Consider the following 24,872-nt stretch of genomic DNA (forward strand, 5'->3'; position numbering starts at 1 on the left):
AAAATATATGACCTCATGAAATTTATTGTATATAATAACCATCTAAACTATATAATTTTTTTAACTTTCGTAATTTAATAATGTTTAACGATTTTATAAGTTGAAATAAAAATATTTCGTGTATCGAGTATCAACCTATACTTACTATTTAGATACCAAATTATATGTTAACTTAAGAAACTATATTTTTCATACACTACTTATTAATACATTTGAACAATACATACAGTACTAATTCAATTAATTATATTCTAATTATAATTAATATATTCATTTAATTCTAATTATTAAGTCTATTCAAAATATCGATAAGTATTGGAAATCAGAGGTACCAATCGGGGATCTATCCCTAAAATTAAGGGCCAAATATTTATGGATTTTATAAAATTATAACAAAAACAATCTTTTAAATAAATAATTCTGCTAGTAAATATATTGATTACCTCCTTTACTTTAATTTTCAATGGACATTTGGATTATAGAAATTTATATTTTTTCTCTATATTTTACATTGTTTTTTTTTGTGCTTATTCTAGGAGTTGGCAGCCTTGTACTTTTAATATGAAGTCTGAAATGTTGCGTTTTAAGTTTTATTACACTAATATTTCAACAAACTAAATAGTAATGTTTTAAATTAATTATATCAGTTTAGGCAGCTTTTTGTGTTTTCTACATTTTTAGACATGATTTTTATATTTATTTGAATGGTAGTAAATAATATGTGATTTAAGTAGCACAATACGATTTGTTATAATTTTTTTTAATTTTAATATGCCGGGTAGTGCCTAACACGAGTGAAACCATTCATAAAAATGATGGCTTCGATGGCCACTGGTGGTCCTGGGGACCCACATACACAGATGAATACCTATCGCAGCTATGTGACAATGCTAGCGGATCCCGGTGCCAAGGATGAAATCAAACTCAAAGCTGCACAGGAACTTAGTGAAAATTTTGAGGTAAGATTTATTTATCAAAATATTTTTATTAAGAATGTCACCTAAAAATATGTGTCTTTTTAATTAATTAATAACTCGATAAATTTTAATAGGTAATATTAAGTTCACCACAGTACCCGCAATTCTTAGATCATTCTCTCAAAATATTTCTGAAGATCTTGCAAGAAGGTGAACCACATTTTATAGCTGAATACAATATACAGCAAGTTCGAAAATTAATACTAGAGATGATCCACCGATTACCTATAAGTGAAACTCTTAGGCCCTATGTCAAAAGTATATTGATACTAATGCTGAAGCTCATGGAAATAGAAAATGAAGAGAATGTATTGGTTTGCTTAAAGATATTTATGGAACTTCATAAGCAATACAGACCGGCTTATAGTACAGAAGTTGATGTAAGTATGATTTTACTGCCTCCATTACTTATTACATATTTATATGCAAATATTATATTAATTTAATATCAGTTGGATATGTATTGCAATATATTTTTATAGTCCTTTTTTAAAAAAAATCGGAATTATTTTTTTAGATTCATAAGTTTCTCCAATGGGTTAAAGGTATTTATTCTGATTTGCCAAATCACTTGCCAAAAATATTTGAACCTAAACCTACAATTAGAGTGAAAGATCTATCTGAAGTCAATATAGAGCAGCTTCTTCAAGAGACATACACAACTACACCAATACATACAGAGAAAAAATTATTAGACGGAAGTGTTGTGACAGTAAGTTTTTTCATATTTTTCATTTAATTTAAATATCATATTAATATTATATATATGATATAAAGGTTAAACATTCAATTAATGAAATCTGTTACTTATTAACAAATACATATAATTATTTTCAGTACAACCTTATTCCCAGATCAGTGTTATCTTTGAAAGTTATTCAGGAACTACCAATTATAGTTGTTCTTATGTATCAACTTTATAAGCAAAATGTTCATCAAGAAGTAAGCAATTTCATACCACTGATTATGGAAACTATAACATTGCAACCGGCTGCAACACACAGGTATAATAAAGATCTGAATGCTATCAAATTATTTATTTCTTACATCAGTAATTTTGTAAAACATTTTCTATTAAAACTATGTTGAAGTAGTATCTTTTTTCTTCCATTATGTTCCGGGTCTAATGGGTATCATACTTTTTTCATTATATTGCCTTATGTTTCAACAAAGTTGCACTGGTTATTATGATCACATGCTGATTGATACTAAAACCTAAATATTATCTATGAAATGGATAACACATGTTGTAAAAGTTCAAAAGTGTAGTTTATTGTATTTTAGGCAATCAACATCTTTTAATAAAGAAGTATTTGTTGACTTTATGGGAGCTCAAATAAAAACACTGGCTTTTTTGGCATACATTATAAGAATATATCAAGATACTATAGCAAACCATGCAAGCTTAATGGTAAAAGGTATCATTGGACTTTTGACACTATGCCCACCTGAAGTGGCACATCTAAGAAAGGAACTTGTAATAGCTACGAGACACATTTTAGCTACAGATTTAAGACTGAGTAAGTTATTAGCACCATCTACACAGATATGCCAAATTTTTGTTTTCTTATATATAATTATTTTCATCAACAATTTACATTACAGAATTTGTTCCATATATGGAACGTCTTTTTGATGAAGAAGTATTACTTGGTGGAGGTTGGACAGTACACGAGTCCCTTCGTCCTCTTGCATACTCAACTCTAGCTGACTTGGTTCATCATGTTCGGCAACATCTTCCATTGACAGACTTGGCTATTGCAGCTCACCTCTTTTCTAAAAATGTTCATGATGAGTCCTTGCCAACCAGGTAAGTTGATTTGGTTTAGTATTAATTAAGATTAGCGCTACCTGTTGCTTCTTTACTTGTGAAAATTAATACAAATATATAAGTATGTTTTTAATGCAAAATCTGTAATACCATGATGAACTGTACATCTATCATGCATAGGATTCATAAAACATTGAAGCTAAATGACTTTGTAGTGTAATTTATATTATTTAATGATTTTTATTTGTTCTAACAGCATCCAGACAATGTCTTGCAAGCTTTTGTTAAATCTAGTGGATTGCATTCGCCAACGGTCGGAGAGCGAAGCAGGTGCGCCTCAGGGTCGACACCTACTTATGCGCATCCTAGAGGTTTTTGTTCTCAAGTTCAAAACTATCTCTAAGCTTCAGCTCCCAGCGCTCATGGCTAAATGGTATGTCGTCATATGTGTATCATATACATTAGAAACAATAAAATAAATTGTTCATTTTTATACTATGTGTATTTTCTAAATAATTGTAATTTATTATTATTTTGTACCTTTGATTTTAAATTTTATATATAAGCATATAAAAAATATTTTATTTTAGTAAACAAACAACACCACCTACGCCAAATGGTACAAATGGAAGTACTGCCAATACTAGTCCGAACACGCCCACTACGCCTGCCCCAAGCACATCCACAGCTGAGGTTAAAGTTGAGGAAGAAAAACCTACAACTGATTTTCTCGATAGCATAAGCAAAGCAGAGGAGAAGTCAAAAATAGGTTTTCCTACATCACAAATGAGTAACCTTAATGTGGGAGACTATAGAACTCTTGTTAAAACACTTGTCTGTGGAGTCAAAACAATCACATGGGGATGTGCCTCGTGTAAAGTAAGTTTATCATTATATTTACAAATTTACTATTTAAATTCACTAACTTTATTGCAATTTAATAGAATTATCTGATTTTTTGTTTTATTTTAGACTACAACAAATAGTGAAGGAACATCAACAACGACAATAACAGGTCAAAAGCAATTCAGTGCCCGAGAAACTTTAGTTTTTATTAGGCTCGTACGTTGGGGCTTACAGTCTTTAGATATTTATACATTAGCTGCTCCGAGAGCACCAGCCCAACCGCCTGCGCAACCTCATGTCCGATCCAAAGAAGAAAAAGAAGTTTTAGAACATTTTAGTGGTGTGGTAAGTACCATATAAAGAATATAATATTTAAATGTTTAGTAATTTTAGTTGACTTTTTTAATATTTATCTGTTTATTTTTAGTTTTCAATGATGAACCCTCAAACTTTTCAAGAAATCTTTACAGCAACTATATCTCACATGGTTGAAAGAATAAATAAAAATCCTACACTACAAATTATAGCAAATACATTTTTGTCTAATCCAGCAACATCGCCAATATTTGCAACTGTTCTTGTAGAATACCTGTTGAAACGAATGGAAGAAATGGGAACTAATATAGAAAGGTCGAACCTTTATCTAAGACTTTTTAAATTAGTCTTTGGTTCGGTTAGTCTTTTTCCTACTGAAAACGAGCAAATGCTTCGACCGCACCTGCATAGTATAGTCAACAAGGCAATGGATTATGCCATGACGGCAAAGGAACCATACAATTATTTTTTGCTGCTACGAGCCTTGTTTCGCTCGATCGGGGGCGGCAGTCACGACTTACTTTATCAGGAGTTTTTGCCTTTACTACCTAATCTATTGGAAGGATTGAATCGCCTTCAGAGTGGTCTACATAAACAACATATGAAAGATCTTTTTGTCGAGTTGTGTCTAACTGTTCCCGTTAGACTTAGTAGTCTATTGCCTTATTTACCTATGTTGATGGATCCATTGGTATCTGCACTCAACGGGTCCCACACGTTAATATCTCAGGGATTACGAACCTTAGAACTCTGCGTGGATAACTTACAACCAGATTTCTTGTATGAACATATACAACCTGTCAGGGCAGATCTCATGCAAGCTCTATGGAGAACGCTACAAAACAATGAGGTTGCAAGGATAGCATTCAGAGTGCTTGGGAAATTTGGCGGTGGGAATAGGAAAATGATGATTGAACCACAAAGACTAGAATACAGAGAGACTGACGCTCCTCCTCCTGCTGTTCAAGCTTACTTCCAAGATCAACCGAAACCGATTGATTTTGAAGTAGATAAGATTATAGAAACCGCTTTCTCTGCCTTGAAGTCTAGTACGACCGATCCTTTCTACCGACGCCAATGTTGGGAAGTTCTTCGATGCTACTTAGCAGCGTCATTAAATCTAGACGACGACAAGGCCACACTGCAGAAGTTATTTAATCATCCTAGTTTCCTCGAAGGAAAGATTCCACCTCAGACTGGTCCTTACTATAAATGTAGCAACAATATCGTTAGAAACACACATCGAACAGCTTTAACGGGAATGTTTGTTGCGGCGGCGATCAAAGAATTACGACACCATGTTTTGCCGACTATGGTATCTCTGGTTCGTCACTATACATTGGTTGCTATCGCTCAAGAGGCCGGCCCATTCGCTGGTTCAGGTGGCCCCAAAGAAGGTCTCGATGCTTTAGTGCTAGTCGATGCAATCGCTGTAGTGATGGGTCACGAGGAGAAAGAACTCTGTAAGCCGGGCCACCTGGCATTAGTTTTAATGATAGAGACTGCGGCAACTGTTCTGGGCAGTAAAGAACGTGCCTGCCGTTTACCTCTGATGGAGTATTTAGCAGAGCGGATGTCGGCGTTATGTTACGAAAGGGCCTGGTATGCGAAATTGGGCGGATGCATTGCCGTCAAGTTTATGTTCGAAAAGATGGCGCCCGAATGGGTTTACAAGCACGTGTTTACCTTTTTAAAGGCGGTTCTATTCGTTATGATGGACCTCACCGGTGAGGTGTCATCTGGAGCTATCGACATGGCCACAGTGAACTTGGAACGCTTGGTGCGAGTGTGCGTGTCCGGGCCGGGCGGGCAGGCCGTGGAGCCCGAGGGTGACGTGGCCGTGGCCAAAGCTCGCGCGCTCCACGACGTCCTGCAGGAACTCGTCCTGCAAGTTACCAGTCCACACCTTTTAGTTCGGCAACAGGTATTTGCGAATTATATTTTCAATATCAATAATTGACAAACAAATAGAGACTTTTTGTTTTAATTATACTTCAATAATAAATACTTTTAGGCAATGAAATCCTTGGAACTAATAGCGGAATTACAAAATAAAACTGTAACGGAGGTGATGGATCCACATCGAGAAGTGTTGGCCGATATTATTCCGCCGAAGAAACATTTACTTCGACATCAACCGGCCAATGCGCAGATGGGTCTCATGGACGGAACCACATTCTGCACAACATTAAAGCCGAGACTGTTCACAATAGGTAACACTAGCACTGTTTTTAAAACGTGGTCGCAACGGAGATATTCATATCTCCCTATTAAAAAAAAAAAAAACATTTTAAATGGTAATCTTTCCCCCGCAGATCTGAACATCAATGAGCACAAAGTGTTCTTCCGCGAGCTGTTGTCGCTGTGCGAGGCGGAGGACGCCATGCTGGGCAAGTTGCCGTGCTACAAAGGCGTAAACCTCGTGCCGCTGCGCGGGTCGGCCCTGCGCGCGCTGGCCGCTTGCCACTACATACAGGAGAAGGTCTGTCGGGAGAAGATCTTCCAGGTGCTCTACAAGTCGCTCGAGAAGAGCGATCTCGAGCTGCAGCAGGTATGACGGCAACCGAATATAAATAGTTATGACTCTGAGCTAGAAATTGTTTTCAATTGTATTCTTAACTTATGTATCGCTTCAAATACATTTTGGGCTAAACATATGATGTCGACAAGTCCATATAATATTATCTGAAAATAGTTTTTTTTCGTCGATTGTGTATAAAGAGGTCTAATTACAAAGAAGGTATCAATCACTTGTAATATACGCATATTAAGTAGTTCTGCTCGAAGCAGCCAATGAAACAGTGATGTCGATATTGTGTTATATGCTCATCATAGAACTTGTATTTATTAGACTACACGTGAGTGTACTTAGTCAGTAGTTGATTATGTACTATTTTATTAAATGTATTACATTACTTCCAGGCCGGGTTCGAATGTATGCAAAAATACTTATCTGGTTTCCAAATTGACATGGAAATGGTGCATCCGGTTATGCGACCACTTTTACTAACATTGGGCGACCATCGCAATCTCAGTGTAAATGGAGCGAAGCGACTGTCTTATTTGACTCAGTTATTCCCTTCAACATTCAGCGAGAAACTCTGTGAACAATTACTACAATTATTGAAGAAACTTCTGGATTACTCGATTCAAACAAATAGAGGTACGTGTATTAAATAACAGTCGACGAAAACTTATGTAATTAAAAAAATATAATATACAGATATATTTTTCTGTTTGTGTTTTCATATAATGTATTATATATTTTAGGTGGAAACTTCCTGCAAAGTGTTTCTAAAAATATGGAAAATGAACAAAAGATTATAATATTAATCGGTATATTCCATCAAATACCTGCCGCTTCTCCTCGTTTTATCGACGTTCTTTGTCGTCTTATTTTCCATACCGAGAAGTCGTTAATGATCGAAGCTGGGTCGCCATTCAGGGAGCCACTCGTAAAATTTCTGTTAAGGTAATTTAATTAAAAGTTAAATAGTTTCAAAACTTAACTAAAAAAAAATGAACAGTACGCTTTTCCGTTTATCGTTCTGTCTTTCGAACTGATTAATTACAGACTACTTAGGCAGTTTTGACGTTTTAAAAAAAAATCTGTACCCATTTGTAAATGTAACATTATGTGGGTACACTATACAAAATTAATGAATGAAGATTTTACTGAACTCGTATCGATAACCGACGCAAAAATTACTGTTTATTTAATGATTCATATATTATATGAAATGTTCATTGACCGTGGTGGTCGAAGGGTTAACCCTATCTAATAATTTATAGGTACCCCAAGGAGACTCTAGATCTGATAATGAGCGATAACAACATAAAAGATCAGCAGTGGAGCCGTTTCCTCGTATACCTAGTGAAACACTCGGAGGCGGGCCCCGCGTTCAGGGAGGCGCTGCAGACGTCCAAGAAGCAGCGGCTGATGCAGCTGCTGGCGGCCGGCTCGCTGGGCGCGGCCGTGGCGCCGGCCGACCGCGCCGAGATGCAGTTCCAGGCCGTGCGCGTCGTGTCGCTGCTCATCAAGTTCGACGACCAGTGGCTGTCCTCGCAACACGATCTCATCGAGCTGCTCAAGCGCATCTGGTGCAGCGACCAGTATCACGTGAGTCGCGAATTGATTTCCATTCCTATTCCATTTCTTATTACCCCACTTGCTGGTGTTTAGCCTTAACTGTTTCGTCTAATTTGACCTAATTTTCAGGATGTTCACAAAAAAGTGGAAAATGTGGACTGTACGCACTGGAAGGAGCCTAAATTGATTGTTAAGATTTTACTGCATTACTTCTGTCACCACCCGTCGAATATCGACTTGCTGTTTCAGTTATTGCGTGCCCTTTGTGATCGTTTCATACCTGATTTTCAAGTAAGCCCAGATCTTTATATGTTTTTTATATTTTTAATTCCTATTTCAAATACTCAGATAACATAATAAACACTAATAAAACTATCTATCTCTTTAGTTTCTTCGCGATTTCCTCGAGAACACTGTAGCCCAGAATTATACAGTGGAATGGAAACGATCTGCCTTTTTCCGCTTCGTGGAACATTTCGCCAGTGACGCCATGTCGCAAGAGCTCAAAGCGAAGGTCCTGCAGATGATTCTTATTCCATGTTTCGCCGTCAGCTTCGATAAGGGCCAGAAGATTGTAGGAGGTCCGCCTGCGCCTTACCAAGATAATCCAGATAACGTTGTCTCCGTTTTCATAAACAATGTAAGTTTTGCTTAAATAATAATGTATAATTTTACACTTCAATAATATAGTATAGTATTTGTACGTATAAGACTGAGATTTAATAATATGTTAAGTAACGACAACAATATTTAAACTCAGGTGATAGACCCGGAGAACCCATTCGCTTGCTCGGACGCGGTGCGCATCTCGCTGCTGCAGTTCGCGTGTCTGTTGCTGGAGCAGGCCTCCGCGCATATCCATGACGCCAACAACAAGAAGCAGGGCAACAAGCTACGGCGCCTCATGACCTTCGCCTGGCCCTGTCTGCTAGGCAAGAACTTCGTCGACCCCGCCACCAGGTTCGAATCGATCGTCTGCTGTGTTTTGGTTTGTTTTATTCTAGTTGTAATCGTTTTTTTTTTGTTTTAGATATCACGGACATCTACTACTGAGTCACATCATCGCGAAATTCGCTATTCATAAGCGTATTGTTTTGCAAGGTAATTTCAACTTGATTTGTTTGGATTAAATGTTGTTATTCTATATTTGAGTCGATGTGGTATAGTCTTTGGTATAGTCTTTTTCGGTGGTCTAGGCTTAGCTATGTTGTACATTACTGATAGTTTTTGATTATTAAGTCTTTACTTGTAATACAATATTATTCCACTTAACTAAGTATATTCACTTAATTACACACTTAATTTTATTCTTAAAGAATCGTTCCAAATGGCATTTTTTTCGAAAATCCATCACGATCTTTCGACCAATGATGTCACGTCAATTCGATGTCATTCGTTTGCGCAGTGTTCCACAGCCTGCTGAAGGCGCACGCGGTGGAGGCGCGCGCGGTGGTGCGCGCGGCGCTGGAAATCCTCACGCCGGCCATGCCGCAGCGCATGGAGGACGGGAACACCATGCTCACGCACTGGACCAAGAAGATCATCGTCGAAGACGGGCATTCGGTTCAGCAGCTCTTCCATATCTTGCAGCTGGTGGTTAGGCATTACAAGGTATGGTGTCATGCGTTTTTGTCCTATGTAAGTTCTCTAATCGACATAACTGAATGTCGATCAGCTTATATATATACTTATTTTGCGTGCAGGTGTACTATCCAGTGCGTCACGCGCTAGTGGGGCACATGGTGGCGGCGATGCAGCGACTGGGCTTCTCGGCTACCGCGTCCTTGGAACACCGTCGTCTCGCCGTGGACCTCGCCGAGGTGGCGCTCAAGTGGGATCTACAGCGCATACGTGACCATGCGCCCGTTGATACCGTCGTAAGATACTTCAAACTCTATACCTGAAGCAAATATGCTTTTACGTTTTTGTTCCATAAAATGTTTAGGTATATACACATGGAATTTGGCTCTAGGTGGCGACGTCTCCGAGCGGAGCTATGAAGCGCGTGTCGTCTGACGAGAGTGGCAACGAAACCCGTAAAGCGCTCAATACGGGCTGGGCCAGCCCGCAAGCGAGCGTTTCGAGAGCGGAACCCGACGCGGCCAAACCGCTCGACAGACAACACGTCGATGTCGTCGTCAATCTACTTCTGAGACTGGCCTGTCAGGTAGGTTAATGAGATACGATCTATTATATTTTGTATGCGCATAATTTCGATTGCAACAATCCAGAGACCAGTGATCGTAAAAAGTCGGCCAGCTAGAGGAACCAGTGTGACCCCGTCCCCCCGCAGGTGAACGAGGGCAGCGTGGCGGGCGCGGCGGCGGCCGGCGCGGGCGGCGGCGCGGCGGCGGGCGCGGGCGGCTCGCCGGGCGAGCAGCTGTCGCGGCGCTGCGTGCTGCTGCTGCGCGCCGCGCTCAAGCCGGACGTGTGGCCGCATCTGTGTGAGCCGAAGCTCGCCTGGCTCGATAAAGTACTTTTTTTTTATTAATAATTTATGCTTTTAGGTCGTATATCTGTATACGAATGTATACAGATATACATAAAAAAATTGATTGTATTAATAATTATAATTACTAACTCCTAACTTTCCTCACGTGTTACATTATTCTATTCGTAGGTATTTTCGACGGCTGACACTAATGCGGCGGCTTGCGCTAACGCTTGTACTGCTCTCGAACTACTCGTTTTTCTGTTGGGAGTGTTGCGACGCGAACAGATTCTAGCCGCTCTGAAACCGCTACAGAGAGGTTTGGCGGCTTGCGTGGCATCGACTAATGCAAAGATCGTTCGACTCACTCACAACCTGCTCGCTAAGCTGACGGCGCTCTTCCCGACGGAGCCCTCTGGGGCGGCACAAGCTTCTAAGGTAAACATTTCGCATAAACGAACGACTTTTTAAGTAATCAAACAATTTAATATATAAATAAAGAACACGTTATTCGTGTATAACTTCCAACAATTTCGGTAAATTATTATTCATTTGTGTGTGTTATTTTTTACCTTAGTACGAAGAGCTGGAAACATTGTACGCTTGCGTGAGCAAGTACGCTTTCGAAGGATTGGCGACATACGAGAAGTCGACCGGCGGGGGCGGCAGCGGCGGCGGCACGGCGGGTACGACCGGCGGGGCGGGCGCGCTGCTGGGGCCGCTGATGATGCTGAAGGCGTGCTGCGCGTCCAGCGCCGGCTACGTGGACCGACTGCTGCTGCCGCTGATGCGCGTGCTCCAGCGCATGGCGCGTGACCACGTCGCACCCAATCCTGATGCAGCTACCTCGGACCTTTTGGTAAAACGAATTTTCTTTATTTGTATAAATGACAATGTGATAATTATTTCTATTTAAAAATACAATAATTAAGTTATTTTAAAAACATGTTATTAAAACTTACAGTGTAAATAATTTTACTAAAAAAATGTTGATTGCTAATTATGTTTTTTAGATTATCTTTATACAATAAAAGAACAAACACAGTAAATATTTTTTTTTTTTATAATATATGTAATTTATCGTATATTTAATTAAATATATTTTTGGTTTCAGATTTTGGCATTAGATCTCTTAAAAGCACGTGTTTCTGTGATGCCGGTAGAAACGAGGAAAACTTTCATCGGTACCATACTCGTCGGACTTATTGAGAAAACTAATGACGCTAAAGTGAGAATTCTAAATGAATTTTATTTATATTATTATTTAATAAAATGTTCGTCTAAATTGACTCTTTATTAATGTTAATAGGTTATGAAAGCTATCACTCGTATGGTGGAAGAATGGGTGAAATGGAAGGGTGCGGCGGCAGGAGCCGCTCCTTCTTTACGCGAGAAGTCTATTCTTCTTGTAAAACTCATGCAGTATGTGGAGAAAAGATTCCCTGACGATCTTGAGCTGAATGCTCACTTCCTTGATCTTATTAACTATGTTTACAGGTAATTCTATCAAAATATTTGTTAGTTAAATTATGTCTTTTTTTTGTTGGTGATTGTTGGTTAACTCATATTTCACTTTTGACTGCCAAGATTTTCTTTTAAAAGTGTGAAACGCTTTAAATTTGGAATGTCAATATTTTTAAGCCTGCTTATTAACAATTTATTATTTTTATTTTTAGAGATGAACATTTAAAAATTACTGAACTGTCAATGAAATTAGAGCCAGCATTTCTTGCGGGTCTGCGATGTCCACAACCACATATTCGAGCAAAGTTCTTTGAAGTTTACGATGGTAGTGTGCGTCGTCGTATATTCGATCGTTTACTTTATATAATCTGCTCTCAAAATTGGGAACATATTGGACAGCACTTCTGGATCAAACAGTGTTTGGAATTACTACTCGTTACTTGTGTTTCTAGTGAGTGCTTCAATTATTATTATTTATATTATTATCAATTGTTTTAATGATAAATAATAATTGTTATTATTTTCAGGTTCTCAGATTCGTTTGTCAAATTCAAAGTATTTACTTCCAAATATAACGGCAGTAATAAACTGGGCCGATAGTGAGGAAAGAAAGTCGTTCGTTATATTCAGCAACGTGAAAGAAGAATCTGCAGATGGATTTAGTGATTCACTCGATCCAGATAAAGAGGATGTTCTCGATATGGATTTAGACTCGAGTTCCAATCAGAAAGATGATTTGACTAAAAACGTACCAAGGTAATAATTGTATTATTTATTTATTTATTATATAAGAGGTAAATCATTATTATTTACACCGATTTCACCAAATACAACAAATATGTATTTCTGATCGATCATATGTTCGGGAAACATTAAAGTGTTCGTATTTTCGCAGACAACGTGCCCTAAACCAGATAGTCGCCAAGCAGTCGGAGTTCCTGGAGCTGGCGCGGCGCGTGCGCACGGAGCAGCTGGTGGTGGCGGCGGCGCAGCTCGCGCACATGGACGACGCGCTGGCGCACCACACGTGGCTGCGCCTGTTCCCCGCGCTGTGGGCCGCCTTCGACGAGCGCCAGCTGGCCGTGAGTACCGGCGGTCTCCCTTCATACCATTTGATATCGTTTCGAATGCTAAAAATAAATATATTTTCAGACAATAATGAACGAGATCGTGCCGTTCATTATATCGGGAGTGCACGTTATTCAAAGAGATCAACCGTTGAGTGCACTTAATACGTTTATTGAAGCGCTCGCTCGATGCAATCCACCAGTTTCCATTAAACCGTGAGTACATTCACTTACAATTAAATGACTAAAATATTTTTGTTAAGGATTATGAAATGTAAGTGTCTGGAATATCTGTTAGTTGATACAATAAGTAGAACTTAGTGTAGAATATACTATTGATATTAAAAGCATATAATTATAAATGTTCTTACTTGATTGATATTAGGCCTATGATGAAATATCTCGGAAAGACGCATAATTTGTGGCATCGAATGACACTAAATTTGGAACAAATGGCTATCGACCAAGCAAGCGGTCGGACCGTCCGAGAGGCTCTTGAAATTTACGATTATGACGTTGAATCCACCACGCCGACTGTAAGTATTAGTAATGAAGTAAGTAAATATTGCTAAAGGTTCTCTTATTATTACGTTTATTATTTTTGTAGGAGGTTTTAGATTCTTTAAGTGATATGTATGAATTACTACAAGAGGAAGATATGTGGTCTGGTCTGTGGCAGAAGCATGCTCGGTATCGGGAGACTAACGTTGCTATTGCCTATGAACAGCAGGGCTTCTTCGAGCAAGCACAGGTACTCGATATAATACATAGACATTTCAATTTATTTGTGTTAATATGTTTATGTTTAAAACACATTTATGTATAATTAAACCATCACTAGGCCGCCTACGACGTCGCTATGGCTAAGCTAAAACAAGAATACTCTGCAAATCCGTCGTCTTACAACATGCATAAGGAGTGTACTCTTTGGACTCAACATTGGATCAAGTGTGCCAAGGAACTGAATCAATGGGATTCGCTTCTAGAACTTGGCCTGACGAGAAACGTTCGAGATCCATTTTTGATACTAGAGAGTTCATGGAGGAACCCGAATTGGCCGACTATGAAAGATGCGCTCGCCGAAGTCGAGTACAATTGTCCCAAAGAACTAGGTAAAGTCGAATTGAAACGAATATTGTCAACGAGGATCGGAGAGTTAAATTTGAACATATATAATATCTCCCCAGCGTGGCTCGTGAACCTGTACCGCGGGTACCTGTGCATCTGCGCGGGCGGCGAGCAGCAGCTGAGCGGCGTGGAGCGCCACGCGGAGGCGGCGGCGGCGCAGTGCCTGCGCGAGTGGCGCCGCCTGCCGCGCCTCGTGTCGCACGCGCACCTGCCGCTCCTGCGCGCCGCGCAGCAGCTCATGGAGCTCAGCGAGGCCGCGCAGATACACACCGTGAGCACTTACTGTACACTTGGACACACTGTCACGCTGACTCAGCTCATGTGGCATTATTGAACCTCTGGTGTTCTAGAACATGTCTGACTGCCGCTACACGATATGCATACACGATATGAATACGTAAGAGTTTTTACACTCGACAGGGACTCCTGCACAGTCGGCCGACTTCGTTGCACGACATGAAGGCCATAGTGAAGACGTGGCGCAACCGGCTGCCCGTGGTGGCGGACCCGCTGTCGCACTGGGGCGCCATCTTCACGTGGCGTCAGCACCATTACCAGTTCATCGCCTCGCACTACGACTCGCAGACGGACCACGCCTCCAACCACAGCATGCTTGGCGTACATGCCAGTGCACAGGTCTCTTTCGAATATAGCGCACAAAACTTAAATATAGAATTGTTTTTGTAGTTTGTAATTTTAAAATGTATTATTTTTCCAGGCAATCATTCATTTTGCTAAAATAGCAAGAAAGCATAACCTCTCCGGTGTTTGTCTCGATTCATTACATCGCATATACACCATTCCGAGCGTTCCGATAGTGGACTGCTTTCAGAAAATACGACAGCAAGTCAAATGTCACATACAGATGTCCTGGACGGAAGGAAAGGATGAATTGCAAGAAGGGTTAGATATGATAGAATCCACCAACTTCAAGTACTTCACGAAGGAGATGACGGCAGAGTTCTACGCATTCAAGGGATTGCTTTTGGCTCAGTTGGGTCGATCAGAGGATGCGAACAAGGCATTTGCTGCGGCCGTACAATTACATGATACCCTTGTGAAGGCTTGGGCTCTGTGGGGTGATTACTTGGAGCAGATCTTTATAAGAGACCCGCGTCAGACACAAGTCGGTGTTTCTGCTATGACTTGTTTCCTTCACGCATGTAGACATCAAAATGAATCAAAGTCTAGAAAATATTGTGCCAAGGTGTGTATCTAACAATTTTCCAAATTTATCAAGTCATTTATTTTTAATTATAATTTTTTTTTATTGTCAGTGAAACAAAAACAAAAATTTTTTTTTACAGTGGATTTTACAATTAAACAACATTCTTGCAAAAAAATAAATAATAACTAATATTTCACGAAAATTGGTTTTAATAAATCATTAATGTAATTATATAATTTTGTTTTGTAAGGTACTGTGGATGCTAAGTTTCGACGATGAAAAAAATAGCCTTGCAGAGGCACTGGACAAGTACTCAGTAGGTGTCCCGCCCGTGCAGTGGTTACCGTGGATACCGCAGCTACTGGCGTGCCTCGTGCAGTACGATGGGAATGTCATATTGAACTTGCTAAGCCATGTAAGTTAGGTTAAAATGCATAGTGTGTTTTTATAAGTATATTTTAAAAATCTTCTATTTATTAATGCTATCATAATATTACGTCATTTTCTTTTAAGCTTCGCTAAAAACATTTTGTCTCTACTAAACCTAAAAGAATATTAGGTTATAATGTAATATACATTTTATGGTGGTTGTTTCAGGTCGGTCGACTGTACCCACAAGCTGTGTACTTCCCCATCCGCACATTGTATCTGACTCTCAAAATCGAGCAACGCGAACGTCACAAGAGCGCAGAAAGCCTCGCCGCGCACCTGCCGCACCAGTCCGCTGCCGCCGCAGCCGGCGCCGTTAGTCCAGAACAATATTATTTATATACATTTAATGAAGTTTATCTCAGAAGTTCGAACCCTTACGTAGATACACATTTTTGTAAGAAATCATATAACGAACCGAAGGTAAAATCTGTCCAGGGTGCGGCGAAGGCGGGCGAGAGCGCGTCGACGTCGGGCGGCGCGGCGGGCGCGGCGGGCGCGGCCGAGGCGGGGCCCATCAAGGCCACGCTCCCCATGTGGCGCTGCTCCAAGATCATGCAGCTGCAGCGCGAGATACACCCCACCGTGCTGTCCTCGCTCGAGGGCATCGTCGACCAGGTGCGATGACTACTTAGGACCTAGTTTAGTTTGACAGCTACTACTTTTGTATATTGAGTTATTGCAATGGCGATCTATATTCTCACTCCAATTGGGAGATTATCTCAATCGTCGTGTTTGTTTTATCTAAGTTAATTTATATACATAATTCGGTTTTTATATTTATATACATAATGTCTCAATCTAGATGGTATGGTTCCGTGAGAACTGGTACGAGGAGGTGCTCCGTCAGCTGCGCGCGGGGCTCGCCAAGTGCTACGTGGTGGCCTTCCACCACCGCTCCGCCGTAGCCGTAGCCACTGTCACGCCGCACACGCTTAACTTCATCAAGAAGGTCGTCTCCACCTTCGGAATCGGTATCGGGATAAGTAAGTACGCCGTCCACGTGCTTAGCGAATGTTTTAAATGTGCGCCAATACGAATTTAATGCGATGAGAATGAGTAACGACCACCATGAGGTTGTTGAGCTTCGTTCGAGTAATTCGTGGTAATTCCCAAAAACCTTTTAATACTTTTTAACGCCAAAGAATTCGATTGAATTGTTTTATTGGTATCTTAATATGCAGTTCTATACATAGAAAAATACTAAATAACTGGATATTTTTATAGAAGTAACAAGCCTTTTGTTGTGCATTAACTAAGATAGCGCCGACTGCTGCTACAAACTGCTATCGTGTCGTAATACCATGACGACAAATTTTGAGGGTGAAAAATATTATAGACCATTTGTGTTTGCACACACATTTGTGTACTATAATATGTGCTGCGCCGTCAGTGCTAAGTCCTTTGAGACATCGATCATTATATCATTGTTTCCTTGAACAAATTCTTATCTATATAAATTATTTTCAAAACAATCATTTAATTTTCAAAGCAAAAGCAAAAATGAACGTAACAAAGAAGAAATTTTGACTCTTTAATTCAGGATTTATACACTTTTTTAGATTTTTTTTATTTATGTTACTTTTTGTTTTTTTTTAAGTGTAGGTATCGCTGAGGACAAAAATTACAGTTTGCTTAAGACAATTGGAAACTTGAACGCTAATTTTCTAGAGATTTGGCTGAAGAGTCGAGTTTATGACATCTTAATTCTTCGTCAAACTATAATGTTAATGTCAGCCAATCAACTATCCTACAGTGATAGTTATCTCGAATAACCTATTATAAGTCGGATTTTTCTTATAATCTTAAAATAGCTCATTTGATTGATAACATAGATTACAAAAATCTTACGATTTTTTTTTCTATTATCGTACGACATATACATATTTAATTACACTACGCATCATAAAACGTTAAAATTTTAATACGGGGCGCATGCCAGTTAAGCCCCGAGTCGGCATAATTTTTTCGACATCTTAGACAATTATCGTCATATTTATTTATGGATGAAATCTCTCGACAGGTAGTTCATATTTAGTATTTGTTATGACAATATCGAACTACAGAAAACTAGGACTTCACCACTAAAAATATTTTTTTGTGGTGTATTTGTATGTCTTTCAGTAAAATTGTTACTTCCATCGATCAGAAATCCGCCATTATTTAAAAATCAAACATTTTATTTTTGCATCAACCTGCTTAATAATTGCAAAGCGAAAAATGTATGCGATTGTCCCGTGTATGTACATTAACTTTCATCTAAACTACTGTGACGTCAATTAAGCCAATAAAATATGGTGGTTTTTTTATTTCAATCTTGTATTTAAATTCGTCCCTTAAAAATAAGCTCGATACATTAAACGTCAATATATATTTAAACTGAAATGATTTCATGTTAGCCGCGCTATACCTACAGGTATAGCGCGGCTAACTTTGGATCTGAAGGCTTTTACGTAGGAAATAGCGTTCTGCCTTTGTGAGCGCTCGGCGCGGTATCCCAATTTGGGTGCTACGTTTCAATGTTGATAGGTAAATTTGATAAAAAAATCTTTAATTAATTGTAATTTAAATCAAAAAAATATTTTTTTCAGTAATCAAAGACTTAAACTTTATAAGTATTTATTCGGTTAACGATGTAGTTTTGTAGAAATAACATGAAATTTGAAGCTTAATATTGTGCTTTTAGCCTGGTTTTCATTCCTTTTTTTCTCAAAAGTTATATCGCATGCATTTTTTTTTATCAATACATTCTAAATAAGGCAATCTGCTCGTTTATGTAGTGTTACACAAATGACTTAGAACCCATTTTTATGGTAAAACAGCGTTCAAATTAAATTGAAATGTAGGAATTCTTGAAAACATACAATTTTAACAAATATTTTGTCAAATATCTGTAATGTTTGTTTAGTAGATTTTCTATAGACTATTAAAAAAAGACGAAACTTTGGTACAGTAGTTTTTGTTTAAGTAACTGATAAATATTTGGCTCACAATATCCGGCATAAGCGCTCTTAACGCATGACAAGAACAATTCCGTAAAAATATTTTTATTTTTGGAGTTTGTACAACCAAATGTCTGCAGAGTACTCTAATTTTTGAAAGAACTGAAATCACTATTAATATCATATTAGTGATAACTTGATAAGTAATAAATGGATAACATTCTCTTCGTATGCAACACTGAACTAAAATATTGGATTCCACTCTCGTAGTTACACCTGAATAATTCTTCAAGCTTACATGCTTTGGAGCTCGTCTTTGTTAGCGGTTTGTGCACAGAATATGCAATATTTGTTTTTAATGCCTGCTTATCAATTATTTCCATAATTTATAGATTACTTCGCTCATGGAATTAGAAGCTCCTGTGTGCCACTAATCATGAACTTGATCTTGAAGCGTGGAATAGATTTCTCGATTATTCTTTCATTTGTAAATGTGATGTGTGAGCTCGTGCAACTGGCTAGTGGACATAAAATCTTAGTAACCAACCAGGGAACCGTATTTCGTTTCACATATACTTAATTTGAATTCATATCCATAATTTGATTTCAGAAGTAATCTTTAAATTACAGATAGCATTCAAACTGCGGGTATTGCTTATTTTTAACAACATTCTAAACCCTGGACGCGTTGACTAGGTAAACAAAGGTTAATTTCACGATTCTACAAAAAAAAATAAACGTTTTACATATTTTTTGTACGTGTTTTCCCTTTACCGCAATTGACCTTTGAGTTCTTGATTAGAGATTTTCACTAAATGTGGATATCCTGGTATCAACTCAATGTTGAGAAGGTCAAGATGGGTGGTAGGAATAGGTGCATCACGGAAATTAGATGCACATCGTGAAATTCGATTTTAAGTCACATTCGACAGTTGCAGCCGTCAACGACTAGGTTCTCGAAAAAGTTCAGGCTTATTGAGAAGTGGTATAGAAATGTTAGTGCTGATGATAACTCAGATGAGAACTGCCTAAGAACTCAGGCATAATTCCTTCTGGTGCAATGAACTTATACACATAAAGATAGAAAAACGCTCTCAATATTTCAAATAATCGCAATGAGGAATGGTCGGTAGATAATTAAAGCCAAAGTCAAGATCAAATTTTTTCACGATCAAATACGCAAATAAATTATCATGTTCCTGCATTGCAAAAGAAGTTCTTTTCAACTGATTTAGATAGAGACCGAAATTGCTTTCCGGAAGGCACAAAATTAATATGGCTCGATATGTTTGACATGCTCCTAACGAGCCTTACATAGACCCATTTTCAGGAATTCAAGGCTTATGAAAGGCTCCATCTAAATTCCTTGGACTTTTTAATCCAGAGTCTTACTAAATTCTCTGACTTGCTTATTGCACTAACTCCTATTAAACCCTATACAAACACACACCCATAAGCCGCATTATTATTTTATGTAACAGTTAATAAATAACTAAACTAAAACAGCAATCGTTACTATTGTAATAGATATTGTACATACTCGTAAACGATGACAAACAAAAACGAGCAAACACGACACGCATGTAATACATAAATACTAAATATGTGCACCATTATATTTGGGGGTATTGTGGTAATAATCTATGAATCTAGCACTTGTCACGTTCCTACTACTTATACTATTTCCATCACCGACCACTGTGCATGAGTCTCGTATGTGTAAACACTATTTGGTGCCCTATTGTATAATCACTTTCAGATTCACCATCCTCCATCGAACTATTTAACTAGACAGATTTATTTCCTTGGCCCCTGACATGACATTGTAAACTAATGAAATCGAATTCTTCATAATTAGTTTGTTAGCTAGTTTAGCTATTTTTTAAACAGCCCTACAGATTGACAAATAAATTAAAAGTTAATTTAAATTTTGAAACGATTAAATTATTATAAATTATGTTAATTGCCATCTATTCACATATCATTCAAAGTTCATTTTGTCCGAGTATAAATTAAAAATAAAACTTTATATGAGCGCATTTATAATTATAACAAATTACTTGAAATGTAATGTTATAATAATTCAGATCTCTTTAATACCATAATTTTAATTCAAAATTAGTTTAAAAATAGTTTGCTAATAGCAAGTAGCAAGTTTTTACTACCTAATTGTAAGTTATAAAATCCTCAACTGGAAATTGCAATTAGGTTTGCGATGCTGTTCAAATAAATGTTTTCAAGCTATGAAATAGATTAAAAATATTTTATTTTTGTTTAAGTTACGTATTGAATAGATCTTCATAATGTATCTACAAGAAACTAATTTGTGAAGTATTTTTAGTTAACATGATAAAGCCCGTATGTACTATGTAGTTATGATTTTTTGGTAACAATAATCATATTATTTATTAGGTAGGTACTGTAGAAATAGTAGGTATTAGCACCTTCATGATGCTATGCGATTTGATTCACTTTTCACTTTGATTACAGATGTGTCGTTTTTAATGTTTGCGAGCTTTGTTTCTGAAAGTGCTAACGTGTAACCTGTGTGAGAGTGGCCGATGCGAGCGTCCTTTTATACATGTACTCCATTTTGTATGTCTACAGAAAGTGTTTCAAGTTCTGTAAGTGGTGCATTCTCTTCAGCTGCCTCGGAGAGCCTCGCGAGACGCGCGCAGGCCACCGTGCAGGACCCCGTCTTCCAGAAGATGAAGACTCAGTTCACAGCCGATTTTGACTTCACACAACCCAACGCAATGAAATTACAAAACCTCATACAAAAACTTAGGAAATGGGTCAAGATACTCGAGGCCAAAACAAAGGTTCTGCCCAAGTAAGTAGCCCTACAGCACTGAGACTCGCGAGTGAGGTAAATACTGCGATCATTCGTTTTGAACTGTGCCGTCCATCTCACGTTTTTGCTGTAGTGGTGCTTACTTCATAATACAGTAGTTACGAGTCGGATGTTCATTAACTCACCGGCTTTCGGGCAGATTAGTTAGCAGACTTAACAAGCTTACACATGACACGTACTAACCCAAACATCCTAGTTACTCGGTAAACGCTTAACACATTAGCAGGTCCCATGAAAAACATTAACGTTTTAAACTAACATGTATTTAAATTGTTTCCCACAGATCATTCCTCATTGAAGAAAAATGTAGGTTCCTATCAAACTTCAGTTTGAAGACGGCTGAAGTTGAACTTCCGGGTGAATTTCTGTTGCCAAAACATACTCACTACCACGTAAGAATTGCGCGCTTCATGCCTCGCGTGGAGATTGTTCAGAAGCACAATACTTCTGCGCGTAGATTATACATACGTGGACACAATGGAAAAATATATCCCTATCTCGTTGTCAACGACTCTGGACTGGGCGACGCTAGGAGAGAAGAACGTGTCCTCCAGTTACTGAGGATGCTTAACCACTATCTTGGCAAACAAAAGGAAACTTCTCGAAGATTTTTGCACTTCACTGTGCCCCGAGTCGTGTCGGTGTCACCTCAAATGCGCCTCGTCGAGGACAACCCGAGCTCAATATCTCTTTTGGACATTTACCGAACCGAATGTGCTAATAGGTATGTCGTACTTAAAATAAATTGAAAATTAAACTAACTAATCGAACCGTATTAATTTAACATTTTCCCGTTTTAGGGGTGTGGAATACGACGCTCCTGTAGCTCGCTACTACGAGAGATTGGCTGCCGTTCAAGCTCGGGGATCACAAGCGTCACACCAAGTTTTGCGCGACATTTTACGAGAAGTAACATAACTGCTAATTTTAGAATACACGTGCGTTTTAAACACACCATAGAAGCAGACGTGCTAAACAATGGCCACGTGCAGGTGCAGGCGACGATGGTGCCGCGCGGGCTGGTGCGCGAGTGGGCGGCGCGCACGTTCGCGGCGCCCACGGACTACTGGACGTTCCGCAAGATGCTCACGCTGCAGCTGGCGCTCGCCGCCTTCGCCGAGTACGTGCTGCACCTCACGCGCCTCAACCCCGACATGCTCTACGTGCACCACGACTCGGGCCTGCTCAACGTCGCCTACTTCAAGTTCGACGTGGACGACACCACGGGTGAGTGCCTCATCGGCGTCGTGGTCGTCATGGTCGTCATTTGTTTTCACTTGTCTCACAGTATGGTGTTGTTGGTTGTCGAAACTACGTGCGTTGTCGTTATAAACGACAATGATTACTATGCTTAACAGAAAAATGTAGATGTAGATGGGCTGGCTCAATTTCTATTTTGCGTAAATCACACAGGACGTTGCGTCTCTATAGATATTTTATCAATCGATGAACGAAATGAGCGAATGCAAGAAAATCGTGAAAAATTATTATAATCGTATCGGCTGAGAAGTAAACGAAAATAAGAAAAAATATTTTAAAAAACTTATCAGTAGATGAAAATAAAATTAAAATTTGAAAATGATTGTTCGTTGTCAATTAAAGCGCTAAGATGAACAAAAATAAAAGATTAGTCATTACATTTTTATGATTCTAAAGCACTTAAAAGCCTTCAAGTTTTAATGGCATGCAGACTACCTCGCTAACCCTGAACGAGTTTTTATTTTATTTACATTATAAAAGAGTGCAATTTACTTCGTTAAAAATTAACAAGTTTCAAGTTCTCTATTTTATGTTGGAAAACGAGTTTTCGTTATGACGATCGAGTAATAAAAGAGCGATGCAATATTATTTGTTGCATTTTAATTAAGAATTGTTTAAATGTCATATGTGTTAAACGGATATGAGCCAGAACTTACAGACGAGATATTTAAATAGTTACATGGAATTATAAATATTTATAGTATCATAAAATATCTATTAATAAATGTTATATTACACATTAAATATAAACTAATGAAATATATCGCTTAAACAATATAATTACATGATTAGCAATCAAAATTATAGCACGACATTTAAATAACTCATTTGCTCATATTATCATAAAATATATTATTTTCGATTTTCCTGTAGGTGAATTGGATGGAAACAGACCGGTGCCCTTCCGACTGACACCGAATATATCCGAGCTGCTCACCAACATTGGTATCACTGGCCCTCTCACAGCATCTGCAATAGCTGTTGCTCGCTGTCTCGTAACACCTAATTTCAAGGTAAAACAAAGAACAACATGATCAACGAGCTTCATATTACTGATAATTCCATTGTTTTTTCATTAAGGTAATATGCGATCGTATGCGCATATCGTATATCCTGTTCCCTCTTATATATAAGTGGTATCGGTATCGGTATCTATTGACGACTGCCTTTATGTTCTGACTCACATTTACATAGAACTGGTTATGTGTGAGGAACACTTGTAAACGGTATAAAAGTCACGTGGATTCAAAATTATAACTTCTAGGGAGGAAAATTAAGTGTCATTCGATTTTTAAAATGTAGTTTAATGTAAATAATGTATTTCAAACAGATCCAGTCCATACTACGAACCATACTTCGTGACGAAATGGTCACCGGATATAGAAAACGTCTGGAGGATAAGTCCGGTCTTCCAACAGCTGGTACTTCCGCTGAAAACAAACCGATGGAAATGGACAACGAAACGATTATTAATATGGTGACGAAGGCCGTCACAGTTATAATGAATCGCCTGAACTCCCTTGCACTATTTGACGGACCGGACAGCAAGGTGGCCACGCTAGTAGCTGCAGCAAACAGTCACGACAATTTATGTCGAATGGATCCTGCTTGGCATCCTTGGCTATAAATAATATCATGTATAAATCTTTTTCAATGACAATTTGTTACTCTTATCAAATGTATATCTCTTTTATAGTAAACTGATCTCGACACGTCGATAAAGGTATTATAAATTAAATGTGGTTTTGTCTTAATTTGAAAACGAAATGTGATTTGTGTCTTTTGGGTTTCTTTGCTAGAGCCATGGTCGGTGACAGGCATGAAACTATTGCAAAAATGTGTCCATATTCGTGTTGTAATCGTCAAGCAAATAAATTGAGAATATCATTTAAGAAATACTTATTACACTGTTAGTTATGTTGTGAATGTATGAAAACTACGAATTTTATATGAATATTAAAGTGAACTGATATATGTTTTTTGTGTAAAACTATGATTGTTATGAAAATAATTAATTGCATTCTATAAATATAATAAAAGATTAAATAATGTAAAATGAATTGATTTCAAATCACAGATTTGAATTCTTATCGCAGTACCTATTAGTAGTGCATTAAAAGATGAATGAAA

At 38.3% G+C, this 24,872-nt stretch overlaps 1 protein-coding gene across 2 annotated transcripts; it reads left to right on the top strand.

Moving 5' to 3' along the window:
* Nucleotides 1-553: 553 nt before the first annotated feature.
* Nipped-a (Nipped-A) lies at nucleotides 554-24,376 on the top strand. Of its 2 annotated transcripts, none has more exons than XM_064220628.1 (47): nucleotides 554-959; nucleotides 1,052-1,357; nucleotides 1,495-1,689; nucleotides 1,815-1,981; nucleotides 2,262-2,497; nucleotides 2,583-2,787; nucleotides 3,005-3,181; nucleotides 3,339-3,627; nucleotides 3,721-3,939; nucleotides 4,022-5,833; nucleotides 5,924-6,122; nucleotides 6,225-6,460; nucleotides 6,832-7,072; nucleotides 7,180-7,381; nucleotides 7,702-8,029; nucleotides 8,129-8,290; nucleotides 8,388-8,639; nucleotides 8,760-8,959; nucleotides 9,030-9,100; nucleotides 9,405-9,610; nucleotides 9,703-9,876; nucleotides 9,972-10,166; nucleotides 10,293-10,472; nucleotides 10,620-10,868; nucleotides 11,008-11,289; nucleotides 11,545-11,658; nucleotides 11,740-11,927; nucleotides 12,107-12,345; nucleotides 12,422-12,650; nucleotides 12,790-12,976; nucleotides 13,047-13,177; nucleotides 13,347-13,497; nucleotides 13,569-13,712; nucleotides 13,803-14,073; nucleotides 14,149-14,360; nucleotides 14,510-14,725; nucleotides 14,808-15,296; nucleotides 15,508-15,672; nucleotides 15,855-16,001; nucleotides 16,125-16,304; nucleotides 16,492-16,672; nucleotides 21,236-21,461; nucleotides 21,766-22,206; nucleotides 22,283-22,391; nucleotides 22,475-22,709; nucleotides 23,616-23,755; nucleotides 24,073-24,376. In XM_064220628.1, exons 1-47 carry the CDS (start codon nucleotides 813-815, stop codon nucleotides 24,367-24,369), a joined length of 11,622 nt encoding a protein of 3,873 aa, XP_064076698.1. In that variant the 5' UTR covers nucleotides 554-812; the 3' UTR covers nucleotides 24,370-24,376. The 2 variants fall into 2 exon arrangements, with proteins under 2 accessions (XP_064076698.1, XP_064076699.1); XM_064220629.1 differs by having other exon boundaries at nucleotides 21,275-21,461.
* The last annotated feature ends 496 nt before the right edge of the window (nucleotides 24,377-24,872 follow it).

The sequence above is a fragment of the Vanessa tameamea genome, chromosome 4 (genome assembly GCF_037043105.1).
Source record: "Vanessa tameamea isolate UH-Manoa-2023 chromosome 4, ilVanTame1 primary haplotype, whole genome shotgun sequence".
In the NCBI taxonomy this organism is placed as follows: domain Eukaryota; kingdom Metazoa; phylum Arthropoda; class Insecta; order Lepidoptera; family Nymphalidae; genus Vanessa; species Vanessa tameamea.